The 27,857-nt window shown below is 39.5% G+C and overlaps 1 protein-coding gene and 1 long non-coding RNA gene across 3 annotated transcripts in view; one reads left to right on the top strand and one right to left on the bottom strand.

The window, feature by feature from the left end:
• The window catches only part of LOC145879876 (uncharacterized), an 11,998-nt gene extending 4,819 nt beyond the window's left edge, over window positions 1-7,179 (bottom strand). Inside the window, exons 1-3 of the long non-coding RNA XR_014392728.1 lie at window positions 6,921-7,179; window positions 2,560-3,074; window positions 116-2,420 (exon numbers count right to left, since the gene is read on the bottom strand). This is a non-coding gene — a long non-coding RNA (uncharacterized LOC145879876). The remainder of the gene's footprint in view (window positions 1-115; window positions 2,421-2,559; window positions 3,075-6,920) is intronic.
• On the top strand, window positions 6,586-27,857 carry LOC100286579 (histidine triad nucleotide binding protein 3). 2 transcript variants are annotated; one of them, XM_082976049.1, is made up of 6 exons: window positions 6,851-7,127; window positions 15,639-15,756; window positions 15,865-15,934; window positions 16,070-16,196; window positions 16,883-27,027; window positions 27,295-27,857. In XM_082976049.1, the coding sequence occupies exons 1-5, from the start codon at window positions 6,990-6,992 to the stop codon at window positions 16,973-16,975; spliced, it is 546 nt and encodes a 181-aa protein (XP_082832175.1). In that variant the 5' UTR covers window positions 6,851-6,989; the 3' UTR covers window positions 16,976-27,027; window positions 27,295-27,857. The 2 variants fall into 2 exon arrangements, with proteins under 2 accessions (NP_001139990.1, XP_082832175.1); NM_001146518.1 differs by lacking the exon at window positions 27,295-27,857 and having other exon boundaries at window positions 6,586-7,127; window positions 16,883-17,210.

Below are 27,857 nucleotides of genomic sequence, written 5' to 3'. Positions count from 1 at the left end.
GGCAAATTATTACAAAAGTATTTGGTATCAACTTATAAAAATGTGATGTTAATACAAATAGATGTCTGTAGTAGTACAGTAGTTGTTTGTTTATTGGTTAACCAGCAGTCACTACCTGAGAGGTGTCATGGGAGGGGGATGACAGCTGAGATGCAGTAGGTTTGGCACGGTGACCGAAAGGATGTTGTTGTTGGGGTAGTCAAGGAGGTAGGAAACCACGATGGTGTGACCACCCTTAGTATCCTCTTCGCTCTCCTTTCCTTCCTTGTCCTCCTCGTCGCTGCTGGACGATTCTAAGATCTTGCTCATGTCCATCTTCCAACTGTCATGGACCACCTTGATTTTGAGGAAATAACATCCAACCCTGGGATTAGCCAGATCAATTCAGTTAAATAAGACATTTGATTTCTCCATAAGAATGCCCATTCAGTTCTTGAACTAAGTGGAATTGTGAGTGTAGAGCTCCCTAAGTGAGCCATCCTTATCTTTCCTCGACGAGAACTCGGGCTTAGAGATGCTGTCCATGTTCACTTCCTTTCTGGCCACGTTGTGACAAAAAAAAAAAACAACACACAAAAATATGTAAATGCATGTGCATTCAGCAAAACATTTGACCCAATTGTGAGAAGACTGTAAGTAAAAAAAAACATGCACATTTACATTTCCCTATAATATGTATGACAGGGCAAAAACCAAACCATATATAATATTTGTAAACTAAACCCGATGGGCCCTGGTAAAAAAATAATGTACTATAAAGAGAATATGGTGCCATTCGGGAAGCACACCCACATTTATCCTGTTGGGGATAGGGGGCAGTATTTGCACGGCCGGATAAAAAACGTACCCGATTTAATCTGGTTATTACTAATGCCCAGAAAGTAGAATATGCATATAATTGTTTGATTTGGATAGAAAACACCCTATAGTTTCTAAAACTGTTTGAATGGTGTCTGTGAGTATAACAGAACTCATATGGCAGGCAGCAACCTGAGAAGATTCTGTACAGGAAGTGACCATTTCTTGGCCTTCTACACTCTCTTAATTGAAAACAAAGGATCTCTGCTGTAACGTGACACTTTGTAAGGCTCCCATAGGCTCTCAGAAGGCGCCAGAACGTTGAATGATGACTCTGCTGTCCCAGGCTGAAAAACAGTAGCGCATTTGGTAAGTGGTCGATCTGAGAACAATGAGACGGGGGCGCGCGTGCACGTGAAGAGTCCATTTTAGATTTTGAGTCTTTGAACGGAAAGGACGTCTCCCGGTCGGAATATTATCGCTTTTTTACGAGAAAAATCGCATAAAAATTGATTTTAAACATCGTTTGACATGCTTCGAAGTACGGTAATGGAATATTTTGAATTTTTTTGTCACGATACGCGTCCGTGCGTCACCGTTCGGATAGTGTCTTGAACGCAAGAACAAAACAGAGGATATTTGAACATAACTATGGATTATTTTGAACCAAAACAACATTTGTGGATGAAGTAGAAGTCCTGGGAGTGCATTCTGACGAAGAACAGCAAAGGTAATCCAATTTTTCTTATAGTAAATCTGAGTTTGGTGAGTGCCAAACTTGGTGGGTGTCAAAATAGCTAGCCCGTGATGGCGAGCTATCTACTCAGAATATTGCAAAATGTGCTTTTGCCGAAAAGCTATTTTAAAATCGGACACCGCGATTGCATAAAGGAGTTCTGTATCTATAATTCTTAAAATAATTTATGTATTTTGTGAACGTTTATCGTGAGTAATTTAGTAAATCCACCAGAAGTTTGCGGTGGGTATGCTAGTTCTGAACGTCACATGCTAATGTAAAAAGCTGGTTTTTGATATAAATATGAACTTGATTGAACAAAACATGCATGTATTGTATAACATACTGTCCTAGGAGTGTCATCTGATGAAGATCATCAAAGGTTAGTGCTGCATTTAGCTGTGGTTTGGGTTTATGTGACATTATATGCTAGCTTGAAAAATGGGTGTCTGATTATTTCTGGCTGGGTTCTCTGCTGACATAATCTAATGTTTTGCTTTCGTTGTAAAGCCTTTTTGAAATCGGACAGTGTGGTTAGATTAACGAGAGTCTTGTCTTTAAAATGGTGTAAAATAGTCATATGTTTGAGAAATTGAAGTAATAGCATTTCTAAGGTATTTGAATATCGCACCACGGGATTCCACTGGCTGTTGAGTAGGTGGGACGATTTCGTCCCACATACCCTAGAGGAAATGTGTGAACAACTCGTGCAAAAAAGGCTGTGTATTGACATGAACTGTGTTTCGCAGAGATGAGGCCAGGCTATAAGGTTAGAGAGAGGTCTCACCAGGTCAGCCCCTGTCTGCAGCAGCATGTCAGCCACGTCTGTGTCCATTCTCTCAGGCGTACGTCAGCGCTGTGTCTCCCGTCGCATGGACATTGGCTCCTGAGTACAAGAACACAGGTGTAAATTCCACCCAGAGTGAAAATTCCACTCAATAATGAGCTTTGATGGTCAATATGGTGGTAAAATCTCAAAACAGAATTACTAACTAGTTTAATTCAGAGAGAGAGAGAGACCATACCTTGTGCCAGAAATAGCACCACCATGTCCTCTTGCTCCTCTCATGCAGCCTCTATGAGTGGAGTGTATCCCTCATCATTGTCCTTCTCCAGGTTGGCGCCCCTCTCAATCAGCAGGGCAGCCACCTCGGTCTGTCCCCTTCAGGGGGCCAACGTCAGGATAACAGAGTTCACCCCTAGTCCTGGTGCTAGCTGGACTGTGTTACAGATGAGCTAGCATGTAAGCCCGTAAGAACAAATACAATTCGATAGCTTCGTTGGGAGTAGTGGGTGGAGGCAGATTGTTCTCTGCCATTGCAAGGCATGAAATGTCAAAAACAGTTTCATGACAATGGTATGGACCTCTGAAGGCATTCCTCTCTACAAGCCTGTATTTGTTGTTGAGAGAGTCCTTTCAGGTGATCCCTGGCCCCATACAGCTGTGGAAGGCTGTACAGAAGCGCCCTGCGGAGCTACAGTGTATCTGCAGGGGCGGATTCTGTGAGTGTTCGAGGTGAACAACATGCTGCAATTCTTCCTATAAGATAAAAAACAAGAACAATAATTTGGTTAGTCACAATATTTCAATAAATATACATTTCCTGCCTTAGTTACGGATAAACTGTGATGGTTAGTTGTGAACTCAACCTATAGTTTTGACATGAGTAAAGCTCTGCAGATACTAGAATCTGAAGAATCTCAAATATAAAATATATTTTGATTTGTTTAACACTTTTTTTGATTACTACATGATTCCATGTGTTATTTCATGGTTTTGATGTCTTCACTATTATTCTACAATGTAGAAAATAGTAAAAATAAGAAATGCCCTGGAATGAGTAGGTGTGTCCAAACTTTTGACTGGTACAGTTATTCTATCATTGCCTTGCCAAACAATAGTAATGTTATGTGGCAGTACAACATTTTGTGGGTGGCTTTGCCACCCAGGCCTCTACGGTTGCCATGAAGGCATGTCTAGATCCACAACATGCTGGATAACGGGGCTCTGGTAAAGCTAGGTGGACCAATCATCTGCTTAGTGGATTCTACCGATTACTGATACATTAACAAAGAAACTACAGCGTAAATGACCTGTTTCCCAAAGAGCAAAAGGGTTTAATTAATACCCTTGCAAATGTCAATTTCCTGTATCCCTAATAATTTGTATAATGAATTATTTGCATTATTGTTTTAAAGAAAAATGGTCATCAAATTATTGTAGCTGATGCCCTATTTGGGCTTCCCAGAAAAAGATTGTCTGGGATCAGCATTGAGGGCATTCTTCTGTGACCAAGACAAAAGCTGCATTCCAAACACTTAAAAGACACACCCTCTCTCCTCAGCCCTCAAATCAAGTGGACACTTCTGATGACGTATCATGACGTTTGACGAGTTTACACTTGCAGGGCAAGGGGCGAGGGAGGAAGGAATGAATTTTAAATGGACCGCCCTTGCCCGGAACTTCGTCACTCGTTCCTCCCGCAATGATAGTTTTTTATTTTTCAGCCACTGGTAGCTTGTGAGTGCTTTATATGCGCTACAGTAAATTATGATTGCATGTCTACTTATATTAACTATATAATTTAATATCCGCCTACTGTATCATAGCTATCAAATGAATTAGCTAACTAACGTTAGCCTGCCTAGCTGGAACTTCTGAAGGAAAATGTTTCATTTTATTTCTACAATTTCCAAAAGCTAACCAAACAAAAACATCAATAGTTTTACGAAATGTTTGTGCATTAGTAGCATAATTTCTAACTTATTTACATTTGTTTATACTTACACCTCTTGACTCCATATTGATTTTGAGGTTAGGTTTTGGCGGACTTTTCTTAGCGGATGTGTAATCATCGTGAATTGAATTATGGTGCGTTTCAGGCCCTGAAGTGAACATAATTGTACACTCGCAAACTTCATTAAAAAACGAGGGCTGAGGGGCTTACTTTGCAAACTTCCATTGCTTGGCCGCGGGGATTCCCTCAAGGGCATAAGGTGAGGGTAAATGGACAAGGGTAGGTCCACGGTCCAAACACTTAAAAGACACACCCCTTTCAGGCCTCAAATTAAGTGGACACTTCTGATGATGTATCATGACGTCTGACGAGTATACACTTGCAGGGCAAGGGGCGAGGGAGGAAGGAATGATTATTAAATGGACCACCCTTGGCCGGGAATTCGTCACTCGTTCATCCCGCGATGATTGTGTTTCAGCCACCTGTTGCTTGTGGGTGCTTTATATGCGCTACAGTATATTATGAGTGTATGTCTACTTATATTAAATATATCATTATTAATATACTCCTACTGTATGATAGCTAACTAACGTTAGCTCCCTTAGTTCCTTTTTTCAAGAGCAAAAAAATTGCTTGTGTTTATCTCACCCTCCTCAACCCATTTTGCTCTAGATCTAATAAAGGCCCCTTTAACTAAATCAATGTACATTTGATCTAGTTCTATTCGAAATGTATACAAATCTGTTTCTTCCTCGGCTGAAAGGTTATCCTTTTCTAAAAGAACATTCAATTTATTCATAAGCTCATCTTCTTTCAAACATTTCTGCTTCTTTAGTTCCTTACTGCGTGTAATGGCGAAAGATCTTACCTTGAATTTAAATATTTCCCAGTTACTTCCATGCTTTGGTTCTAAATCATTTGAGTTAAATGAGTATATGTTCAAGTTATTTGTGCTCTTGTTAAAGACTGGATCATTTAGGAGTGAATTATTATGTTTCCAGTATCCTCAAATGCCACTGGATTTTCAGCACATTCTAACTTCAATAATATCATTTTATGATCAGTCAAAGGAGCATGTTTATGATTTACTTATTGTACATACAGTAAAAGTTGGGGAGAAATGAGAAAGAGATCAATTCTGGATCTGACTGTCATTAACCTGTTACACCAGGTGCATTCATTTAAGTTTGTATTAAAAGAAGCGCCATGTATCGATCACTGTCAGTTTACTGCAAAATGATGTGATGTCACTAATCTGAGCTCTTTGAGATGTTCACCTAGAATAGCTATCAGATGTTTCATTAAAGTCTCCAGCTATTATGAGCCATACCTGTTTTGCAGCACAGTAAGCGTATCAGCAAGACCCAAAAATAGTCTTATTTGATGTGTAAGTGTTGTACCCATACACATTGCATATAATAAAACAAGCATTATCTAGTTTTGAGATCAATATAACCCTTCTCCCATCTTTGGATATACAAGACACTGAAATATCACCTCTAAACTTATAAAGCAATATTATATTACCAGCTGAGTGATTAGACCGGGACTATAATAAACAGTATTTCCCTATTGTGATTTCCAAAAACTAGAATCTGAATTGCAGGAGTGAGTCTTGGAGTAGAATGAAATCTGCATTAGTGTTTACAAAATAAAGAAATAACTAAATGTTCTTTTAGTTATGTTTCGTAAACCCCTGGCATTTAGAGATACAGTATTTAGTGCATTGCATTCAAAACGTTGCATAACCTGATAAAAATAAGAAGACAAATACAGTGTAGTGATATGAATATCTGGTTAACTAGTTGAACTAGTAAGCTAGGTTTCGTCCCTCGCCCCTTGCCTGCAGTGTCAGACGTCATGACACGTCATCAGAACTTCATTTGAGGGCTGAGGGGAGAGGGTGTGTCTTTTAAGTATTTGGAATGCAGCCCGTATTTTGTCTAATGTAATACGACATCCGGGAACTTTTGGCATACTAACTATATACATACTGTGACCAATAAGCATACTAAATACTCAATGTACGTTAGTATGAGTATACGAACACAGCTCTCGTCCCCCCCCCCCCCCCCCCCCCCCCGAGTTCCAAGTTGTCTTGAAAGCGCAACTGTATACACTACAGTATCACCATGATATATGGGAGCTATACAAAGCAGACGGAACGTTAGAGCTACTACGTCATCTCAACATATCACAGATTTGTATAACTAAACCAAGATATACCACATCCTTTCGTTTCCAATGCGAACAAGTAAGGAAGTGGGCAGAGCCAAGCACGAGCTAGCGAGATCCTATTTGCCTGTTCGCTCCATATTTCCGTGAAGTGTGCGTGTAGAATAACTTAATTCGCCTTTTCACTCCTAAACAACGTGATTTTAAAAATATTTTGGCAACGGGCAAAGTCTACAAAACTTTGTCCACTCTGTTAAAAACTGATTTTAGTTTTGGGAACAGAAAACTGTATTGAGATCAAATGTTTCATCGATGAGAAAATTAGCAGAATGATTTTGGACGACATTCTCCTTCCATCTTCTCCCACAGCTGGCCACTGGGCTTCCTCTCAATACTACATTTGGTAGTGAACGGAAACGCCAAGCGGATGCTTCACATGTATACATCATGTAAAATATCTATCTGTGACATACCTGTTACAGAAGCGGTAAATCGAAAACGGCTGTCATCAGGAAATAGATCTCGGGAACCGGACCGGCTAAATGGAGAACAGCGCAGGGGACACTGTACAACAACGCGACGATAATACAGAAAGTAATTCATCCAGCGACATGGAAGACACTTGCATGTTCTGTATGATTGCTAAAAACCAAGACAAGGACACAGAAATTGTTAAACAGGTAATAATATCTCGTGGGGATGGGCTGACTCCCCCCAGAAAGACAATTTCCATAAACGTCCACATAGAGATGTGAAAATTCTTAAGACACACTAGTCATCATCTTTGTGCAAAAACATTAATTTAATTATTCAAATAATATTTTTCATCACACAGCCGAAGATATTAACATGTTATATACATCCAACAGAGTACGACAGTAGGAGTCATAATACCCATAAAACTTAGGGGTCAAACAAGGAAATGGTTCTCATTGTTTCTCCACCATTCATTTTTCCCATTGGGGATTTTAAAAACACTTAAAATAAGGGCTGTGTTTTGTGTAGGTTTACCCTGGCATGACGTTTTGATAACCATGTAAATCTCTCTAGGACAAGGTGGCTTTTATCAATATATTCACCTGTATTCACCCCCCAAAATGAAACGCTAATTAGCTGCTATAGTGGCTATGATAAAGACCTACAAATGCCATGATGATCTGGACGAGACTGCCAAATCGAGGTAAAGGTAAACATCGATTGATTAACTATCTAACGCCAGCTAAACCGTAGCAATAAATAAAATGGCTACATTTCTTTAAATGGACAATTCTGTGAACTGTCTTGTGCAAGTTTTTAATTGACACTACCTGTTAGCAAAGGTGCCAGCTAGAGATGAAGTAGGAGCTCGTAGGGATTTGTTTTACATGATAGATCTAGGGAGTTTTTCCTAGCCACTGTGCTTCTACACCTGCATTGGTTGCTGTTTGGGGTTTTAGGCTGGGTTTCTGTACAGCACTTTGTGACATCAGCTGATTTAAGAAGGGCTTTATAAATACATTTGATTGATTGATGATGTCTACTTTGATGGTAATTAGCATTTTCGAATCAGAGTAAATAGAGCCGACTATATTGATAAAAGTCACCTTGTCCAAGAGAGATTTACATGGTTATCAAAACATTGTGCTAAGGTAAGCCTACACAAAACAGACCTCATTTTAAAATGATGGAAAAAACAATTTGAGACATTTTTCTGTCTGACCGCTATGTTTTGTGGATATTATGACACCTCCACTGTGGGGCTGCCATGTTTTTGGATGACGTGATGACATCGTCACTGCTCCCTGTGCGCACTGAGTGCTAGTGCGCCCGTGATGTTGGTCAGTATCCGATTTAGTTTATGGTAATTCATCTTAACAGAACATGCAACTCTGATGCAACAGCATGCATCATTCTTACTGAATTCCGATGAGCAATTTGAAGATGTTAAAATACATAAGCGGCGGCGTCCATAAGGCTAGGGGAAGCTTTCCCCAGAAGTAAATTGAATTAAATTTCCAAAATGATATAGCCTAAATAGCTTACTTCGGTCTATACAAGAGGTTGACCGATTTATGACTTTATAAGGCCGATACCGATTATTGGAGGACCAAAAAAAGCCGATACTGATTAATTGGCCTATATATATATATATATATATATCAGTTGAAGTCGGAAGTTGCATACACCTTAGCCAAATACATTTAAACTCAGTTTTTCACAATTCCTGACATTTAATCTTAGTAAACATTCCCTGTCTTAGGTCAGTTAGGAACACCATGTTATTTTAAAAATGTGAAATGTCAGAATAATAGTAGAGAATGATTTAATTCAGCTTTTTTTCTGTGATTACATTCCCAGTGGGTCAGAAGTTTACATACACTCAATTAGTATTTGGTAGCATTGCCTTTAAATTGTTTAACTTGGGTCAAACGTTTCAGGTAGCCTTCCACAAGCTTCCCACAATAAGTTGGGTGAATTTTGGCCCATTCCTCGTGACAGAGCTGGTGTAACTGAGTCAGGTTTGTAGGCGTCCTTGCTCGCACGCTTTTTCAGTTCTGTCCACATATTTTCTATGGGATTGAGGTCACTCCAATACCTTGACTTTGTTGTCCTTAAGCCATTTTGCCACAACTTTGGAAGTATGCTTGGGGTCATTGTCCATTTGGAAGACCCATTTGCGACCAAGCTTTAACTTCCTGACTGATGTCTTGATGTTACTTCAATATATCCACATAATTTTCCTCCCTCATGATGCCATCTATTTTGTGAAGTGCACTAGTCCCTCCTGCAGCAAAGCACCCCCACAACATGATGCTGCCACCCCGATCTTTGTCCCCATGTGCAGTTGCAAACCGTAGTCTGGGTTTTTTATGGCGGTTTTGGAGCAGTGGCTTCTTCCTTGCTGAGCGGCCTTTCAGGTTATGTCAATATAGGACTCGTTTTACTGTGGCTATAGATACTTTTGTGCCTGTTTCCTCCAGCATCTTCACAAGGTCCTTTGCTGTTCTTCTGGGATAGATTTTATTCACTTTTCGCACCAAAGTACGTTCATCTCTAGGAGACAGAACGCGTCTCCTTCCTGAGCGGTATGACGGCTGCGTGGTCTCATGGTGTTTATACTTGCGTAGTATTGCTTGTACAGATGAACGTGGTACCTTCAGGCATTTGGAAATTGCTCCCAAGGATGAACCAGACTTGTGGAGGTCTACATTTCTTTTTCTGAGGTCTTGGCTGATTTCTTTTGATTTTCCCATGATGTCAAGCAAAGAGGCACTGAGTTTGAAGGTAGGCCTTGAAATACATCCACAGGTACACCTCCAATTGACTCAAATGATGTCAATTAGCCTATCACAAGCTTCTAAAGCCATGACATCCTTTTCTGGAATTTTCCAAGCTGTTTAAAGGCACAGTCAACTTAGTGTATGTAAACTTCTGACCCACTGGAATTGTGATACAGTGAATTATAAGTTAAATAATCTGTCTGTAAACAATTGTTGGAAAAATGATTTGTGTCATGCACAAAGTCGATGTATTAACCGACTTGCCAAAACTATAGTTTGTTAACAAGAAATTTGTGGATTGGTTGAAAAACAAGTTTTAATGATTCCAACCTAACTGTATGTAAACTTCCGACTTCAACTGTATGTATTTATTTATTTATTTATTTATTTGTAATAATGACCATTACAACAATACTGAATGAACAATGAACACTTATTTTAATATAATACATAAATAAAATCTGTTTAGTCTCAAATAAATAATGAAACATGCTCAATTTGGTTTAAATAATGAAAGAACAGTGTTGGAGAAGAAAGTAAAAGTGCAATATGTGCCATTAAAAAAGCTAACATTTAAGTTCCTTGATCAGAACATGAGAACATATGAAAGCTGGTGGTTCAATATTCCCAGTTCTTCAATATTCCCAGTTAAGAAGTTTTAGATTGTAGTTATTGTAGAGAAATAGTCGACGCGTCATAATTCCTGTCTACCATTTGTATTTCATATGCCTTTTGACTATTGGATGTTCTAAGAGGCACTTTAGTATTGCCAGCTTAATCTCAGGAGTTGATAGGCCCTGAAGTCATAAACAGCAATGCTTGAAGCACAGCACTAAGAGTTGCTGGCGAACGCAGTAAAGTTTGAATGAATGCTTACGAGCCTGCTGCCACCTACCATCGCTCAGTCAGACTGCTCTATCAAATATCAAATCATAGACTTAATTATAATATAATAAACACAGAAATACGAGCCTTTGGTCATTAATATGGTCAAATCCGGAAACGATCATTTAGAAAACCAAACGTATATTATTTCGATGAATACGGAACCGTTCCGTATTTTATCGAACGGGTGGCAACCCTAAGTCTAAATATTGCTGTTACATTGCACAACCTTCAGTGTTATGTCATAATTACATAAAATTCTGGCAAATTAGTTTGCAACGAGCCAGGCGGCCCAAACTGTTGCATATACCCTGACTCTGCGTGCAATGAACGCAAGAGAAGTGACACGATTTCCCTAGTTAGTATTGCCTGCTAACATGAATTTCTTTTAACTAAATATGCAGGTTTAAAAAATATACTTGTGTATTGATTTTAAGAAAGGCATTGATGTTTATTGGTTTGGTACATTCGTGCAGCGGTTGTGCTTTTTTCGCGAATGCACTTTTGTTAAATCATCCCGTTTGGCGAAGAAGGCTGTGATTTGATGATAAATTTACAGGCACCGCATTGATTTATATGCAATGCAGGACAAGCTAGTTAACTACACTTGGTTGAAGATAGAGGTCGACCGATTAATCGGAATGGCCGATTTAATTAGGGCCGATTTCAAGTTTTCATAACAATCGGTAATCGGTATTTTTGGCCACCGATTTTTAAAAAAATTAAAAAATGTTTTTTTATTTATATATATATATATAATTTTTTTATATTATCATTTTTTTTACACCTTATTTAACTAGGCAAGTCAGATTAAGAACACATTCTTATTTACAATGACGGCCTAGAAACGGGGGTTAACTGCCTTGTTCAGGGGGGATTCGTTTTTGCAACCTTCGGTTACCAGTCCAACGCTCTAACCACCTGCCTTACATTGCACTCCACAAGGATTAACAGGCTGACTACCTGTTACGCCAGGGCAGCAAGAAGCTGCTAGCTAGCATTAGACTTATAAAAAAACTATCAATCTTAACATAATCACTAGTTAACTACACATGGTTGGTGATATTACTAGTTTATCTAACGTGTCCTGCGTTGCATATAATCGATGCGGTGCCTGTTAATTTTCATTGAATCACAGCCTACTTCGACAAACGGGTGTTGATTTAACAAGCGCATTTGCGAAAAAAGTACTGTCGTTGCACCAATGTACCTAAACATCAATGCCTAACAGGAATATTTAGACTTAGCCACCCGTTAGATAAAATACGGAATGGTTCCGTATGTCACTGAAAGAAAAAAAACGTTTGTTTTCGAGATGATGGTTTCCGGATTCGACCATATTAATGACCTAAGGCTCATATTTCTGTGTGTTTATTATATTATAATTAAGTCTATGATTTGATAGAGCAGTCTGACTGAGCGGTGGTAGGCAGCAGCAGGCTCGTAAGCATTCATTCAAACAGCCCTTCGCTGTGCTTCAAGCATTGCGCTGTTTATGACTTCAACCTGGGTGGGTATAATTTGTGGAACGTTCCAACAGGAATCTATTCCAAAAACTTCGTAAATAACAAGGTTTCCAAAAAACAATGCATACAAAGTTGTATAGCGGCAGAATAAGATACCGGGTAGGGAGTGGTCTATTTCATTGCGTTTTTCACTCATCACGTTTATTCCTAAAAATGTCTGTCCTCACTCTGTTTGCCTATGGACAAACATTAAGAATAAGCTACGTGGTGAGTTGATGCCTATTTGGCAGCTAGTTAGCTAGGTTTGTATGCGTTGCTACTTTGTATGCGTTGTTGGTTGGCAACCTTTTACTTTACGTTTTTTGGAACAGATTCCTGTTGGAACGTTCCACAAATTATACCCACCCCTTCAAGCCTATCAACTCCAAAGATTAGGCTGGTGTAACCGATGTGAAATGGCTAGCTAGTTAGCCGGGTGCACGCTAATAGCGTTTCAAACGTCACTTGCTCTGAGACTTGGAGTAGTTGTTTCCCTTCCTCTGCATGGGTAACGCTGCTTTGAGGGTGGCTGTTGTCGATGTGTTCCTGGTTCAAGCCCAGGTAGGAGCGAGGAGAGGGACGGAAGCTATACTGTTACACTGGCAATACTAAAGTGCTTATAAGAACATCCAATAGTCAAAGGTATATGAAATACAAATCGTATAGAGAGAAATAGTCCTATAATAACTACAACCTAAAACTTCTTACCTGGGAATATTGAAGACTCATGTTATAAGGAACCACTAGCTTTCATATGTTCCCATGTTCTGAGCAAGGAACTTAAACATTAGCTTTCTTACATGGCACATATTGCACTTTTACTTTCTTCTCCAAAGCTTTGTTTTGCATTATTTAAACCAAATTGAACATGTTTCATTATTTATTTGAGACTAAATTGATTTTATTGATGTATTATATTAAGTTAAAATAAGTGTTCATTCAGTATTGTTGTAATTGTCATTATTACAAAAAAACAAAAAAATAATCGTCTGATTAATCGGCAGCGGCTTTTTTTGGCCCTCCAATAATCGGTATCGGCGTTGAAAATCATAATCGGGCAACTTCTAGTTGATGATATTACTAGGTTAACTAGTGATTATGTGAAGATTGATTGTTTTTTATAAGATAAGTTTAATGCTAGTTAGAAACTTACCTTGGCTCCTTGCTGCACTCGCGTAACAGGTGGTCAGCCTGCCACGCAGTTTCATCGTGGAATGCAATGTAATCGGCCATAATTGGCGTCCAAAAATTACCGATTTGTTATGAAAACTTGAAATCGGCCCTAATTATTTGGCCATGCCGATTAATTGATCGACCTCTAGTCTATAAAGAAATAAATACAATCATTCAAAATAGGCTAATACACCAGAAAGCATGATTTGTAGTAATGATGATCATTAGCTTTTTTTTTTATTACTGTGGATTGTTTTAAATCTGATTGCTTCTACAGTCGGAAGGGGAAATTTGTGCAAAGCGCACGGCAAATACCAAATAGATTATTGTTAAGTTGTGACTGTCAGTGAAAAGCAGAGAGACCCAGCCAGGCTCATCTCAATATTTAAAAATACAATCACGGGAAAAACGTTTGGAAAGCGAGAAGGCTATTGCTGTAGCTAGAAGACAATGAAAAGACTCCAATCTGTCTTTTAATTATAAAAATTCTCAACTTAATTGAGCAAAAAGTAGCCTATCGTATTGGCACCCGCGGAGAACATCTGCCATATCCCCGTTGAGTGTGCATATTGATTGTCTTTATCATTGGGTCAGTCAGTGCCACTTTTGTTTGTTTTTTGGACAATATTTTCATATTGTATTTGCGTCTCCCCTTTTAATAGGCCCAGAGTAGACTACCCTGTAATTTTTGTTGCATTAAAAAAATATTCTGCTAATGTTTCTAGTCATATAAAATGTAATAGAATTGCATGAAATGTGTTTTCCTGTGATATAGCCTAGGCCTACTCTACGCCACTACACCCTGCATTGAACAATATTTTTTTGCAAACAGTGATTGAGTTATATTATTAACCTAAATTCTGATTATCCAATCTAGTCATCACATTAGGAATAATAGGCTATTTTACATAAGTCTGAAAATGTGAGGATGCATGGAATGCTTTATTACGAAGGTACATTTTTATGGTGAAAATTAGCTTCCCCAAACTTGAAACCCATGCACAGCCTATGTTAGAATAACTGTCTACATTGACTTTTCCTCAGCCAACAAGAGTAATGAACAGCAAAATCACTATGCTATGTCAATCTACTATCCCCCATTGTAGAAAAGTTGACCTATTCTATTGATCAACTTGTCGTTTTGTGCAAGAAATAAATGGCCTTTTCCAAATCCAAGCAGACTCTGGGACAGTGTGGGACGATAGATCCCAAATTCATACAACCTGTAGGCCTAGGCTACCCCCCCCCCCCCCCCCAGAACGTTTAGCTTAAAATGTGTATATTATTTCTTCACATTATAAGCACAGCAATGCACACAAGGCAGTAGGCTATGCACGAATGTTCGTTCCATAATGCAATTAGCAGGAAAACACCATTGTGAAAAGTGCACTGCACATGCAAGCGGTTTCATGTGACAGAGATGAAAATATCTGTTAGAAAGAGCGGAGATTTAAAGATTCAAAAACTACCATGGTTTGCTAATATGACTAGGATTGTGCCTTTGGCTACTGGACAGTGAAAGAAAGTTGAAAACCAATAGAACATGAGAGAAATAGGCTTCTGGTTTTAATGCCATATGGAAGTCTTTATAAAATAATTTCCTCCACGTTTCTATGGTCAGATTTTGGCTAGGCTACTTTGATGCAGGTAAGACATGCCTCATCATATGATGTAAAACGTTCAGATTTCAACAGTTATGTAGGCCCATATGTTTTATAAATGCATACTGCCTTCTGTTCATTGCAAAGTGGTGTGTGATGCGCTGATGCCTGCCTACCGTTGCCTGTGCACTTGGCGAATGGGAGGTGCGCTTCAATTACCATTTGAGAAATAAAAATAGTACTTATTTTTAATCGTGGCCATCAAGACTGTTTTAATACACGATTGCATTTAGAATTGTTGCGCAAAGATTAGGCTTATAAAAGAATATGTTTCAATCCAGAAGCAACAGATACGCTTTTTGAGGAGATATAGCAGCAGCTCTTGTGCTCAAAGTAGGCTCTATCTGTATGCTGTGCGCGTGTGATAAATAAGATGCATAACGACTAACAAAAATACACACGCGCCAATTGAATTCCCCTAAATTATGCAAATTAACCTGTAGACCAATAAGCATGACCGGTCAAATATATTTATATTGACTAATATTTACATCAATGAAGAGGCAAAAAAGCATTATTTTACATTGGATTTTTTTTTCTTCTCGCTGACAATTCACCGGCACCAATTTTATTTATTGGTTTTTATTCTTTTGGGAGGGGCAAAAGCTATTACCGGAAACCTGACCCAAAATTTAGAACAGTGTTTAGTGGTAACTTCTTCCTACTCCATTGAAGGTCTCCATTTCTTTTGTTAATCTTCTTTACAGGATTCTGAACTAGTCTGCTTTCAGGACATTAACCCCGCTGCCCCACATCACTACCTGGTTGTGCCAAAAAAACATATAGTGAGCTGCTTCTCTCTCGTTAAGGAGCACGTAAAGCTAGGTGAGGAATGATTAATCCAATAACTAATGTTACATGAAATACTGTTCATTTTTGATATGCATATACACAGTTGAATATTCATTGATTATTTATTGGTTTATGTGGCAGTTGAGAGGATGGCTGAGATGGGGAGGGCTGTGTTGCAGGAAAATGGCATTACCAATCCAAATGACATCAGGTATAAAGTATCCTGTGTTTGCACGTGTTTGTGTAAGTGTGAAAGAGAGACCGATCACGTCAACATGTATGTTCATGCTTGTATTTGTATGTCGCTGGTCTGGTAGGTTCAGTGATCTTGTCTGTCCATCTACAGGATGGGGTTCCACAGACCTCCATATATCTCTGTACCTCACCTCCACCTCCATGTCCTCGCCCCGACAAGTGAGATCACTGACTGCATGGCACACAAGTTCACACCAGGCACAATGAGGTTCGCCACAGTGAGTGCAAATTTTGACACACTCAGAGCAGATACAGTAGGATATACACACACAGTGACATACAGTATATACTGAACAAATATATAGACGCAACATGCAACAATTTCAACAATTTTACTGAGTTACAGTTCATATAAGGAAATCAGTCAATTAAAATAAATTCATTAGGCACTAATCAATGGATTTCACATGACTGAGCAGGGGCACAGCCATGGGTGGCCCTGGCAGTGCATAGGCTCACCCACTTGGGAGCCAGGCACACCCACTGGGGAACCAGGCCCAGCCAATCAGAACGAGTCTTTCCCAACAAAAGGGCTTTATTACAGACAGAAATACTCCTCAGTTTCATTAGCTGTCCTTGTGTCAGGTCTCAGACGATCCCGCAAGTAACAAAGCCGGATGTGGAGGTCCTGGGTTGGCGTGGTTACAAGTGGTTTGCGGTTGTGAGGCTGGTTGGACGTACTGCCAAATTCTCTAAAACGACATTGGAGGAAGCTTATGATAGAGAAATGAACAAGCTTTTTGTGCGGATGGAACATGTCTGGGATCATTGATTTCAGCTCATGAAACATGGGACCAATACATGTTGTGTTTATATTTTTGTTCAGTATAGTTGCAGAACACACTTTCATATACAGGTACACATAATGTGTCTTCAATTAGTGTAAAATGTACATTTCCTGCAGGAGGATTTATTGCGCAGGACCCTGGTCAGTGGAGTGGACCCAGATCATTATCTGGTGCTTACATGCATCAGTGGGAGCGGGCTCTCTGAATGAGGTGCAGCCTGTCTGCGGGGTCAGAGATGTGAAAATGGGAGAATTTAGCGAAAAGTGCTAAACCCATACTTTTTTAATGGATAAGTTTAGCTATTTAGGGTCCTAAACTCACAATTATGAAAACATAGTATAGTCTATCAAAGAATATCAATACATTTGTATATTAAGACATCTGCTCCATTTATTTTTTTACTCTGAAGTTCACTAAATAATTAATAAACCTGATCAGTTCACTTCATAATGAATACTGTGATTTATACAAGTTAAAGGCCCAGTGCAGTCGTAAATTGGATTTTCCTGTGTTTTATATATTTCCACACTATGAGGTTGGAATAATACTGTGTAATTGTGAAAATTATGATAATGCCATTTTAGTGTAAGAGCTGTTTGAAAAGACCCCCTGAAATTTCAGCCTGTTTTGGTGAGATGGATTTTTGGCCAAACCTCTCTGCCAATAATAGCTAATGTTCAGTTTTCCCCTTTCCGATCAGAACACTCCCAGACAGTACTAGAAAAATAAAATAATAATTGAAGACAATCACAGTAAGGTACTTAACTGATTTAATATTGAGATAAAAACAGTGGCATTAGACCTTTAAGGATAGGGCCACTAGAGTTGACTGCACCAACCCAGTTTATCGACTCAGGTTGACAAAATACCAGGTAGGTTAAAGGTCCCGGACAGTCATCTTGATTTCCATATAAAATAGCCTTTTGTTTGGTTATTGTAACAGCATCAATATATACAAAATGCTTTTATAATTTAGCTAGCGAGCTAAAAGGGAATTGTCATTACTGTTTAATCAAGGCTAGCTAGCTAGTTAATTTTGGACAATTTCATAAAAAATATATATATTTACTGCCAGACTGTTCATAAACCAAATATTTAAAAAATGTATATACTGTATACAACTCCCATTTGTCATGTCTCTTCTGTTGCATTTTGCAGCAGCACTGACAGATGTGTTGACATAACAAGTTCAACTGCGTCTGAGTTTTAAATGACCCTTCCCCCCTTTTGTTCCATCCTAGCTAGCCAGTAACTAGCTAACATTGGAGTAAATCCATTCGAATTCAATCACTTTTTGACAGCATCTCTTTTGATTTTAACAAAACTTTTCATACATGTTTGCCCATGGAAGAAATGGTCAGAAAGTGACTTTTTGGATCTGAATGCCAAACATTCAGGAGATAAAGGTGCTCATACTTGATCAATTTATTAAATAGTTTGACAACCCTGTTTGTAAGCTTTCACATTATATCAATCTCAACTGTTTATCTTCTCCAGTGATGAAGACATGGATGTCTCATGGTAAGGTGGGGTAGGCAAAATAGGTCAACTTTGAACACCTTTATCTCTTGAATATTTTGGCATTCAGGTCCAAAAAGTCACTTTCTGACCATTTCTTCTTGGTAGCCTAGTGGTTAAGAGCATTTGGCCAGTAGCCGAAAGGTTGCTGGTTTGAATCTCTGAGTCGGCAAGGTGTAAAAATTCTGCCCTTGAGCAAGGCAGTTAACCCTGGATGTCAATTAAGGCAGTCCGCCGCACCTCTCTTCAGAAGGGTTGGGTTAAATGTGGAAGACATTTAAGACAGTTCAATGCATTCAGTTGTGCAACTGACTACATATCCCCTTTCCCTAAAGGAACTGGGTGCACAGAATTCACATCTGGGGAGGTGATCACATTAAATAAAAATGTGTAGCAATGTTTACTACTGGATAATAGAACCAGTGAGGAGGAGGCATAGGCTAGCTTTTAGTCAATAACATTTATTTTATAAAGCGTTTTTTACATCAGCAGTTGTCACAAAGTGCTTGAAAGATACCCAGCCTAAAACCCCAAGGAGCAAGTGTAACTGACATAAGGCTGATTGCTTAGCAAGTACCATTTCCTCCTGATTCTGCTCACACGAGGCTCGAACCCAGGAGTAAGTTTCACACATCCCCATGTGCTACATTCACCCCCCCCCCCCCCCCCCCCCCAACTTCCACTACATTGAACCCAGCGTTGTGCTGAGTTCAACTGCAGGTCCGGGTCACGGTACTATTTGTAATGGACGTCATGCTGCTTGCTTAGCAAGTACCGCTTCCTCCTGAATCAGCGCATAATGAGGATCGAAACCCAGGACCCTCTGCCTTGCCCCCACCTGACCGCCCTCCTGAAGCATCTTATCAGTCGGCACCACTGAAAAATTCAGCAGAACAAGTAGCAACACTTCAGGCTGAGGATTAAGTTTCACACATCCCCATGTGCTACACAAGCAACGTGGCCAGGAAAAACTAGCCTGATCCAAGAGACCGCCGCGCTCTCGTTCTGCTGTCTAGCAAAACATATTTATGTAAGCTTGTGAGATCCGGAATCATAGTACGAGGCTAAGGAAAAACTCCCTACAAGGGAGGAACCTAGCTGAACTAGGCTCACTCTCAGAGGAGTGGCCAGTCCCCAGGCTGTACTGGTAGTTGGTGGGCCGAAGCCTTTAAACTTGAAGTTGATCGATCCCTGTTGAGGAAGGAGCTGATTTTTTTTTTTTTTTAATGACAGTAAAACATTATGGTGACTAACATTTGTTGGCACCTTCAATTCTTAGAAAGAAGTAGAATGTGCTCAAACAACGTGAGTAGAGGTGCAATCTAAAAATGTGTAGACATCATTGGACAGGAAAAGGCACAAAGCTCACTCACCATTACAAATGCGTAGTTTTATTAGACAAGTTTAAAAGATTGACATTTTGGCCTTCAAAATAATCACAAAGGGAATGGACAAGTTCATATAGGGCATGGGGAAGACAATTAGGGAGAAAACACTCTTCAGTTGGTGGTGCTAATGAGAGAATGTGGTAGACCATTCAGGTTGGTACTCGGTGTGGTGTGCTCTGGTCAATGTTTCCACCTAGTGATGAAATACAGAAGTGAAACCAGTAAACAACAATTAGAAAACTGGACAAGCTTTTTTCAACTACAGTAGGTGTAATTGATATACAACCGTTACTATAAAATACATGTTGGATATTGAAAAAATTAACAGGGCTAAGCAAAACTAGGGATAACAACAACAAAAAACATACAAAGCTTAGGCAAAGATGTCTAACAACTGTTTTTTTTATTTTTTATAAATGCCTGGATTTTTTCAATTTCGGTAATTCTCTTAAAAAATGGGTAAAAATAATGTATACTAACCCCAGGTGTAAAATAGTAAATAACGTCTACTTCTCAAAGAGTTTTGAATTGTCAAGAGGAGTTAAACAAGGGTGTCCGCTGTCACCATATCTATTCGTTATGGCCATCTAAATGCTAGCTATTAAAATCAGATCCAATAACAACATTAGAGGATTAGAAATCCAAGGCTTAAAAACAAAAGTGTCCGTATGCCGATGAATCAAGTTTTATATTAATTCCGCAAGCTAGATCCCTGCAATGTGTCATTGAAGATCTAGATAACTTTTCTGTACTCTCTGGACTAAAACCTAATTATGATAAGTGTACAATATTACATATTGGATCTTTTACAAAACATTACATTACCCTGCAGTTTACCTATAAAATGGGCTGATGGTGAAGTAGACATACTCGGTATTCATATCACAAAATATATAAATAAGCTCCCCACAATGAATTTCAACCATGGAGAGGTAAATACCAGTCTATTTATGGAAAAATTGCCCTGATTTAACTCTTTAGTCATATCACAGTTTATTCACTTACATATGGTCCTGCCTATTCCGTTTTTCAAATCATTTGAGCAAAACATATGTAGCTTTATCTGCGCTGCTAAACCAGACAAAATAAAACGTGCCTATCTATATAATGAATATGAATTGGGTGGGTTGAGATTATTAAATATAAAAGCACTAAACCTCTCTCTAAAAGCTTCACTTATTCAAAAGTTTTATTTGAACCCTAAATGGTTCTCAAGTAGATTACTAAGAAAAGCTCATCCATTGTTTAAAAATGGCCTTTTTGCCTTTGTGCAGATTGCCATGTCTCATTTTCGATTAATTGAAAATTATACTTTTTTCAAAGTATCTATCTTTTTCAAACATGCATTGCAGAGCTAGTTACAATTTCAATTTCATCCCCCTGAAAGGATATAACAAATATTATGGCTGAACTCAAATGTGCTGGTTGATAAAATACCTGTATTTATGGGAAAGAAAAGGGTATTTTGTTCTTAAATTATATTGTAAATTGGAATGGTAGAGACCTCGTTATGTCCTTCATGGAGTTATCAGAATTGTACGGGAAGGTCTGCTCAATCCAAGAGTACAACCAATTGATTACAGCATTGCCCCAAAAATGGAGGAGTCAGGTGGCAGCGGGAGGAGGTAGGGAACTGGTCTGTCTGCCCAATATAAAGGATCAAAACTGGCGGAGGAATAAAAATATCATAAATAGGAAAGTATACCAGTTTCATTTGAGGACCAGGATGAAGACAAATGTGCCATACAGATTGCTAAATAGTTAGGAAGAGATTTTTGATGTTCCGGTTCCACAGGGTGTATGAGTTGATATATAAAACAACGCAAGATTCAAGACTTCGTGCTTTTCAGCTAAAATTATTATATAGAATTCTTGCCACCAACAAAATGTTGAATATTTGGGGTATAAAATCATTGAAGCTCTGCAGATTTTTTTGTGAGGATACAGAATCAATAGACTATTTATTTTGGTATTGCCCACAGGTAGCCTGTTTCTGGTCTCAGGTTCAGGAATGGCTGAAAATGCATAGCATTGATCTAAAATTGACCCTAGAAATAGTGCTGTTAGGAGATCTGGAGAGACCGGGTCCGTCAATTGCAAATATACTAGTACTCTTAGTAAAAGTATTTTTCTTCAACTCACAATCTGTGGATTCGATTAGATAGATTGAAATTGTACGTTAACCATCACAGCATAGTTGAAAGAAATGTGTTGATTAGAAACCCGAAGTGGGTGGCCAGCAGAGATAGATGGGATGGGCTAAGGGAAGCTGAGGGTTGGGATGTGGAATTGGAGACAAGTGGGAGTGGAGTTGCTGTGCGGGAAGTAGAGTGATGGTCAAATAAACTTTTTTTTTTTGTAAAAATAAAACATCATAAAAAGTATGTTTGAATGACACTGAGGGGCAGTGTTTTCACAACTAATGCCGGTTTGCCTGAGGCTGATGCTGTGCAGGTGTTTGTACACATGCATATACACACACTCTCAAATAAACGCAAACAAGAACACACACATACATGTAATAGTGCCAGACATGCACACAAACATATACAGTTGGCAATGCTGTTATGATGATGAGTTGTCCTTGATGTCGTTTGTTTTAAATGTCTTTTTTTTTTGCATTGTTGTTTGCTGTTTTCATCTGTCATTCCTTTTTTCTCTTTAGTTCATTCTCTTGGTTGTTGGTGCATTGGGGGGTTCTTGGGGGTGGGGAATGGAATTAATTGTATTTTTTATTTTTCTTCTTTGGGGGGCTGGGAGGGGTCTCGAATGATTGAGGGACAGCTTTGGGGAACTGTGGGGGGAGCTTGGAAGGTTCGGGTTAACAATTTTTGGCTTGGTGATAGATCTGTCAACGTGCCCTTGAGCAGGACATTGACCCTGGATGCTTCTGTGTGTCGCTCTGAATAGGAGTCTGTTGGATGACTGGTATGATGTAGTTGTTGAGCGGCTTCACTGCAAGTCTATTGTATGTTTTGGATATTCAATAAAATAACATTAAAAACATAAACATTTAACAACTGGTTTGGACAACAGTTAGTGAGCTAGTAAACTAATTATATATCGCCTTGTTGATTTGAGGATGTGTAAATGTTCTAGTGTAAATGCTGCTGGAAAAGCGGAGGCAGTGCTCCTGTTGTCTTTGTGCTGACTTGCGGTAACTCCATGGTTCTAAATCAAAACCCAGCAGCATTGCAGTTCTTGACACAAACCATTGCGCCTGGCACCAACTGCCATACCCCGTTCAAAGGCACTTAAATATTTTCTTGCCCATTCACCATCAGAATGGCGCACACACAATCCATGTCTCAATTGTCTCAAGGATTAAAATTCCTTCTTTAACCTGTCTCCTCTCCTTCATCTACACTGATTTGAAGTGGATTTAACAAGTGACATCAATAAGGGATCATAGCTTTCACTTGGATTTACCTGGTCAGTCTGTCATGGAAAGAGTAGGTGTTCATAATGTTTTGTACACTCACTGTATTTAGGTGAATCCTAGTAACTTCTAAAAGTTTACAGTGCCAAAATCTTGCCAATCCATTCATTATTCTACTAATTATGACTGAGTGTGAGACATGTTTTCCATAATGTACGTTTCATACATATACATTCCAACAAATAACACCATCACAAATAGTGTTTCACCGTTTATTGAGTACAGAGACAAATAGCAAAGTTGTCTCAGTCAGTATTTGAAGTATATAAATATAGTGTAACCTACCAATCAATATATTTCAAGTGCTGTGGAGGGCACAATCTTACAATGTTGCAGTCCAGAAATGAGAGCTTTACCATCCATGCCAAAAGCCTGGGCCTCTGATGGAGATTGTAAAACTGTCATCAATGCATGCTTCAGTCAGTATTCCCCCTTCTCTCTCAGAGCATTGGTGTACCCAGGCCCTATAGGCGTATCAAAAGGATACCACCCTGGTCCCCAATGTAGCTGACCGATATAGAGCGATATTTACATTTCGCTTACTGAAGGCTCTAACATACTTACCTGACTATCGCTCCAGCTAGCTAGCTTTCTCCAGGTTAGTTATAATATGGGCCAACAACAAGTAACGTTAGTTAGCTAGCTGCCTTCCTTCAATGCTTGGTAGCTTTACTGACAGACAAGACAGGGAGCTTACATTAACCCACGAAGCATCGAGCTAAAGCTAGATAGCTATCATATCAAACAAGTGTGTGTCTGTGTGTGTGTCTGTGTGTACACTGTCCAATAATCGTTCAAGGTTAGCCAGCTCCAGCTAACACGGCTTTACATACCAAGTTTTGACCATCACCCTTTCTCTGCCATCAGGTGAGTATGAATTTATTATCAGCAATTGTCTATATGGTGTAGGTAGCTAGATATAGCTGGTCCTTCCCTCCACTTAAAAACATCTTATGGGCAGGTGGGACGGTAGCGTCCCACCTGGCCAACATCCGGTGAAATTGCAGAGCTTGAAATTCAAACTACAGTATTATAAATATTTTACTTTCATAAAATCACAAGTGTAATACATCAAAAAAAGCTTAACTTCTTGTTAATCCAGCCGCTGTGTCAGATTTCAAAAAGGCTTTACGGCGAAAGCACACCATGCGATTATCTGAGGACAGCGCCCCGCATACAAACACATGAAAAACATATTTCAAACAGGCAGGTGCGACACGAAAGACAGAAAAGGCGATTTTTTATATCGCCATATCTTTGATGATCTTCTGTTGGCACTCCAAAAGGTCCCAGTTACATCACAAATGGTCCTTTCGTTCGATAATGTCCTTCTTTATTTCCATAAAAACTCAGTTTAGCTGGCGCGCTTCAGTCAATAATCCACCCAGTTTCCCTCCATCAAAATGCATACAAAATGAATCCCAAACATTACTAATAAACTTTTCCAAATAAGTCAAACAACGTTTATAATCAAACCTTAGGTACCCTAATACGTAAATAAACAATACAATTTAAGACGGAGAATCGTTATTGTCTTTACCGGAGAAAAATACCAAAGAACACACTCTCTTCCACGCGCTTGGAAACACTACAGCCAAAATGGGAGCCACCTATTTTTCCAAAAACCAGCCTGAAACTCTTTCTAAAGATTGACATCTAGTGGAAGCCCTAGGAACTGCAGTCTGGGAGGACTTGGCTTTATAATAAAAGTGACAGCCATTGAAATTAGTGGTAGGCTGAATTCTTTTGGGGGGGATGGTTTGTCCTCGGGTTTTCGCCTGCCATATCAGTTCTGTTATACTCACAGACATAATTTTAACAGTTTTAGAAACGTTAGAGTGTTTTCTATCCAAATCTACCAATTATATGCATACCCTAGCTTCTGGGCCTGAGTAACAGGCAGTTTACTTTGGGCACGCTTTTCATCCGGATGTGAAAATACTGCCCCCTACCCAAGAGAGGTTAATAATGGCAGAGATGAAAGGAATTCAAATGGATTGTTCACATTAAATCATTATATTATGCTCAATGGTAATTAGTGAGTGAATGTGAGTATACTCTATATCCTTAGAGCAGTAGGTGGGCATATGCATGGCCACCACTACACCTGCACCACTGGGTGCGATTGAAGCTGGCGGTGTTGACAGTGACACTACACATATAGGCAGGCACAACACTGCTGCCCTTCCCTGCCTTGCATGGTATTGCTCTGTATATACTAGAGTATAATGAGATATTTCCCTATGTTTTTCTAGAGAGGGACAGTGTGTGATTAACTAAACTGAATTTACCTTTGACTCTCTGTGTGTAGAATCTTCATTCTCCATAGAGACGTTGGATATAGTCCCTCACATCCAACACATGTTCAGTATAGAAGAAGAATATTCATAGACATGGAACTGTGAGGTAAGGAGGTGTGTGTCTTTGCGTGAGGTAAAGGGGGCAGAGTGTGTGTTTCCCGATGTGCTCTGTTAGAGGGTATGTATCTGAAAGCACTAACCTGTGTGTGTGTGTGTGTGTGTGTGTGTGTGTGTGGACGTGTTTAACTATACTATAATATACTATAATAGTAAATGAACAACTGGGGACTGGGGACTTTTTGTTAGTCCCCACAAGGTCGAATGCTATTTCTACAGGGTTTAGGGTTAAGGTTAGAATGAATGTTACGGTTAGGGTTAGGGTTAGGGTTAAGGTAACAGTAAGGGTTAGAGTTAGGGAAAATAGGATTTTGAATGGGACTGAATTATGTGTCACCACAAGGTTAGTCGTACAAGACTTGGTTTCTACATGATTCCATATGTTATTTCATAGTTTTGATGGAGGCAGACTGTGTTGTCTCTGTAGCTTCCTCTGAGGAAGAATGTCCCGGAAAACATGTCCCTTCATCTACATGAGAGAATGCCGAGAGAATGCCAAGAGTGTGCAAAGCTATCATCAAGGAGGCAAAGTGGCTACTTTGAAGAATCTCATTTTTAGTTTTGTTTAACACTTTTTTTGGTTTCTACATGATTCCATATGTTATTTCATAGTTTTGATGTCTTCACTATTATTCTACAATGAAGAAAATAGTAAAAATAAAGAAACCCTAGAATGAGTAGGTGTGTCAACTTTTGACTGGTGCTGTATGTGAATGTGTAAGTCAGGGTTGGGGTCAATTCCATTTAAATTCGTGGTGGACAACAGGTTTACTGTTGCCTCGTTTAATCTCGTTCCCAGACACTACCGCCCAAATGCACGACGAGTCTGGTGGGCCAACACATCAAACTTGGCCTTCGTTAGCCAATATATTCTCCCACCGCGTATTCATCGGGTTAATCGCCTTTATCTACAAAGTACTCATCTCCCACAACACCTTCCCCGTACACTAGCACACCACAAGCACAGAGCCACACCTAGCAGTTGTAGGATTCGCTAAAGTGGTGATGACAAATACTTTACTCAGTAGGTCACATGGAATTCTATGGTCACTCCATGTAAGGTCACCTTAGAATGGTTAGTATCCCAGGTTTATATGCGCAGTGCGCAACTGCCTGGGTATGAGGTTATGTCTGATTTGACCGTGTATTAACCATGTTGCGTGGTTAATGTGTGGCCAGAGGGAGCTGGAGTGCAGACAGCAGACAGAAGACGGTGGATGTGTTTGGGGTGGAGAAGACGGTGGACTCAGTGGAGGACATCCCAGCCACTTTACAGTATTGGCACTGCTACTGGTCTTTTTTTCTTTCTTTTTTTACATCAGCAGTTGGCACGAAGTCCTACACCAGAGAAACCCAGGACATACAGGACACTGCTCCTGTCATCTTTCTCCCTGTGTGATGTCATATCCTGTTCATGTTTAGGCACCTGGCCAGCCTAGTGCAGGTGGGCTCTCCCATCAACATGAGGCGCCTGCTGCTCGCGCCCCAAATGTATACAGGTGTGTGTACACACACACACACTATTAGGAATGTTCCCCTATTTACATGTCTGTGTGTCAGAAGTGAGGGATGATGAGCTAGTGTTTGAGAAAAAGCCTCTGGTGTGGGAGGAGGAAATGCAGCAGCACTCCCAAGTTTCTGGACAGAAAGCTGACATATTTAATAGTTCCCTACTCCCTTCCATTACCTCCTACTCTCACCTTAGCCCCTTACTCTTAAACCACTAACCCCTAAGTTTCCAACATGACCTGACGTGTGTGTTACAGGAGGAGTTGAAGGCGGAGAATTCCTCGTACCTGTGGCAGCACCCGGTGCTTCGCGCCACGATGGCCGACTTCTTGCCGTTCCTTTTACTACGAAAACCAAGCAACGTCTTCATGTTTGCCCGCGAGTACTTCTCCCCCTTCGTTTCCCACCGACCCCCGGGGGGCACCTTCAACACCTCACCTTGAGGACACACACTGTGGCTGCGTCTTAATAGGCTAGTAGCTTCCTTTCACAGGCACTTTAGTGAGGACAATACTCTTCAGGTTAGCACTAGTATGTACAGAGGCCTTCCACATCATCAAATATGAATGCTTTTATGGATGTTTTGTATTTTATAATACTGTTTTTGTTTGTATGAGCTGCACTGAAACAAATTCCAATCAACTCTATGGCAATCACGAGTTACAACTGTCAGTTGGTGTGAATAAAATAAAATGTATTATTTCATGTGTTGTATATTTCCCAGGCTTTATTTCTGTTATGAACTTCAGTAACTGCTACTTTGCTTTGACTCTGTGATCACACCATACATTTTTAAGAATAAAGTTATAAATGAAAGTAA

The sequence above is a fragment of the Salmo salar genome, chromosome 06 (assembly GCF_965601325.2).
Source record: "Salmo salar chromosome 06, fSalSal1, whole genome shotgun sequence".
NCBI lineage: Eukaryota > Metazoa > Chordata > Actinopteri > Salmoniformes > Salmonidae > Salmo > Salmo salar.
The sequence above is the reverse complement of the archived record's forward strand: the minus strand, read 5'-3'. Positions and strand labels throughout refer to the sequence as shown.

Coding starts and splice junctions, on each gene's coding strand:
- LOC100286579 (XM_082976049.1), top strand. CDS start 6,990: ATGGAGAACAGCGCAGGGGACACTGTACAACAACGCGACGATAATACA. Junction 15,935..16,069: donor ACCAATCCAAATGACATCAG/GTATAAAGTATC, acceptor GTCCATCTACAG/GATGGGGTTCCACAGACCTC. Junction 16,197..16,882: donor GCACAATGAGGTTCGCCACA/GTGAGTGCAAAT, acceptor CATTTCCTGCAG/GAGGATTTATTGCGCAGGAC.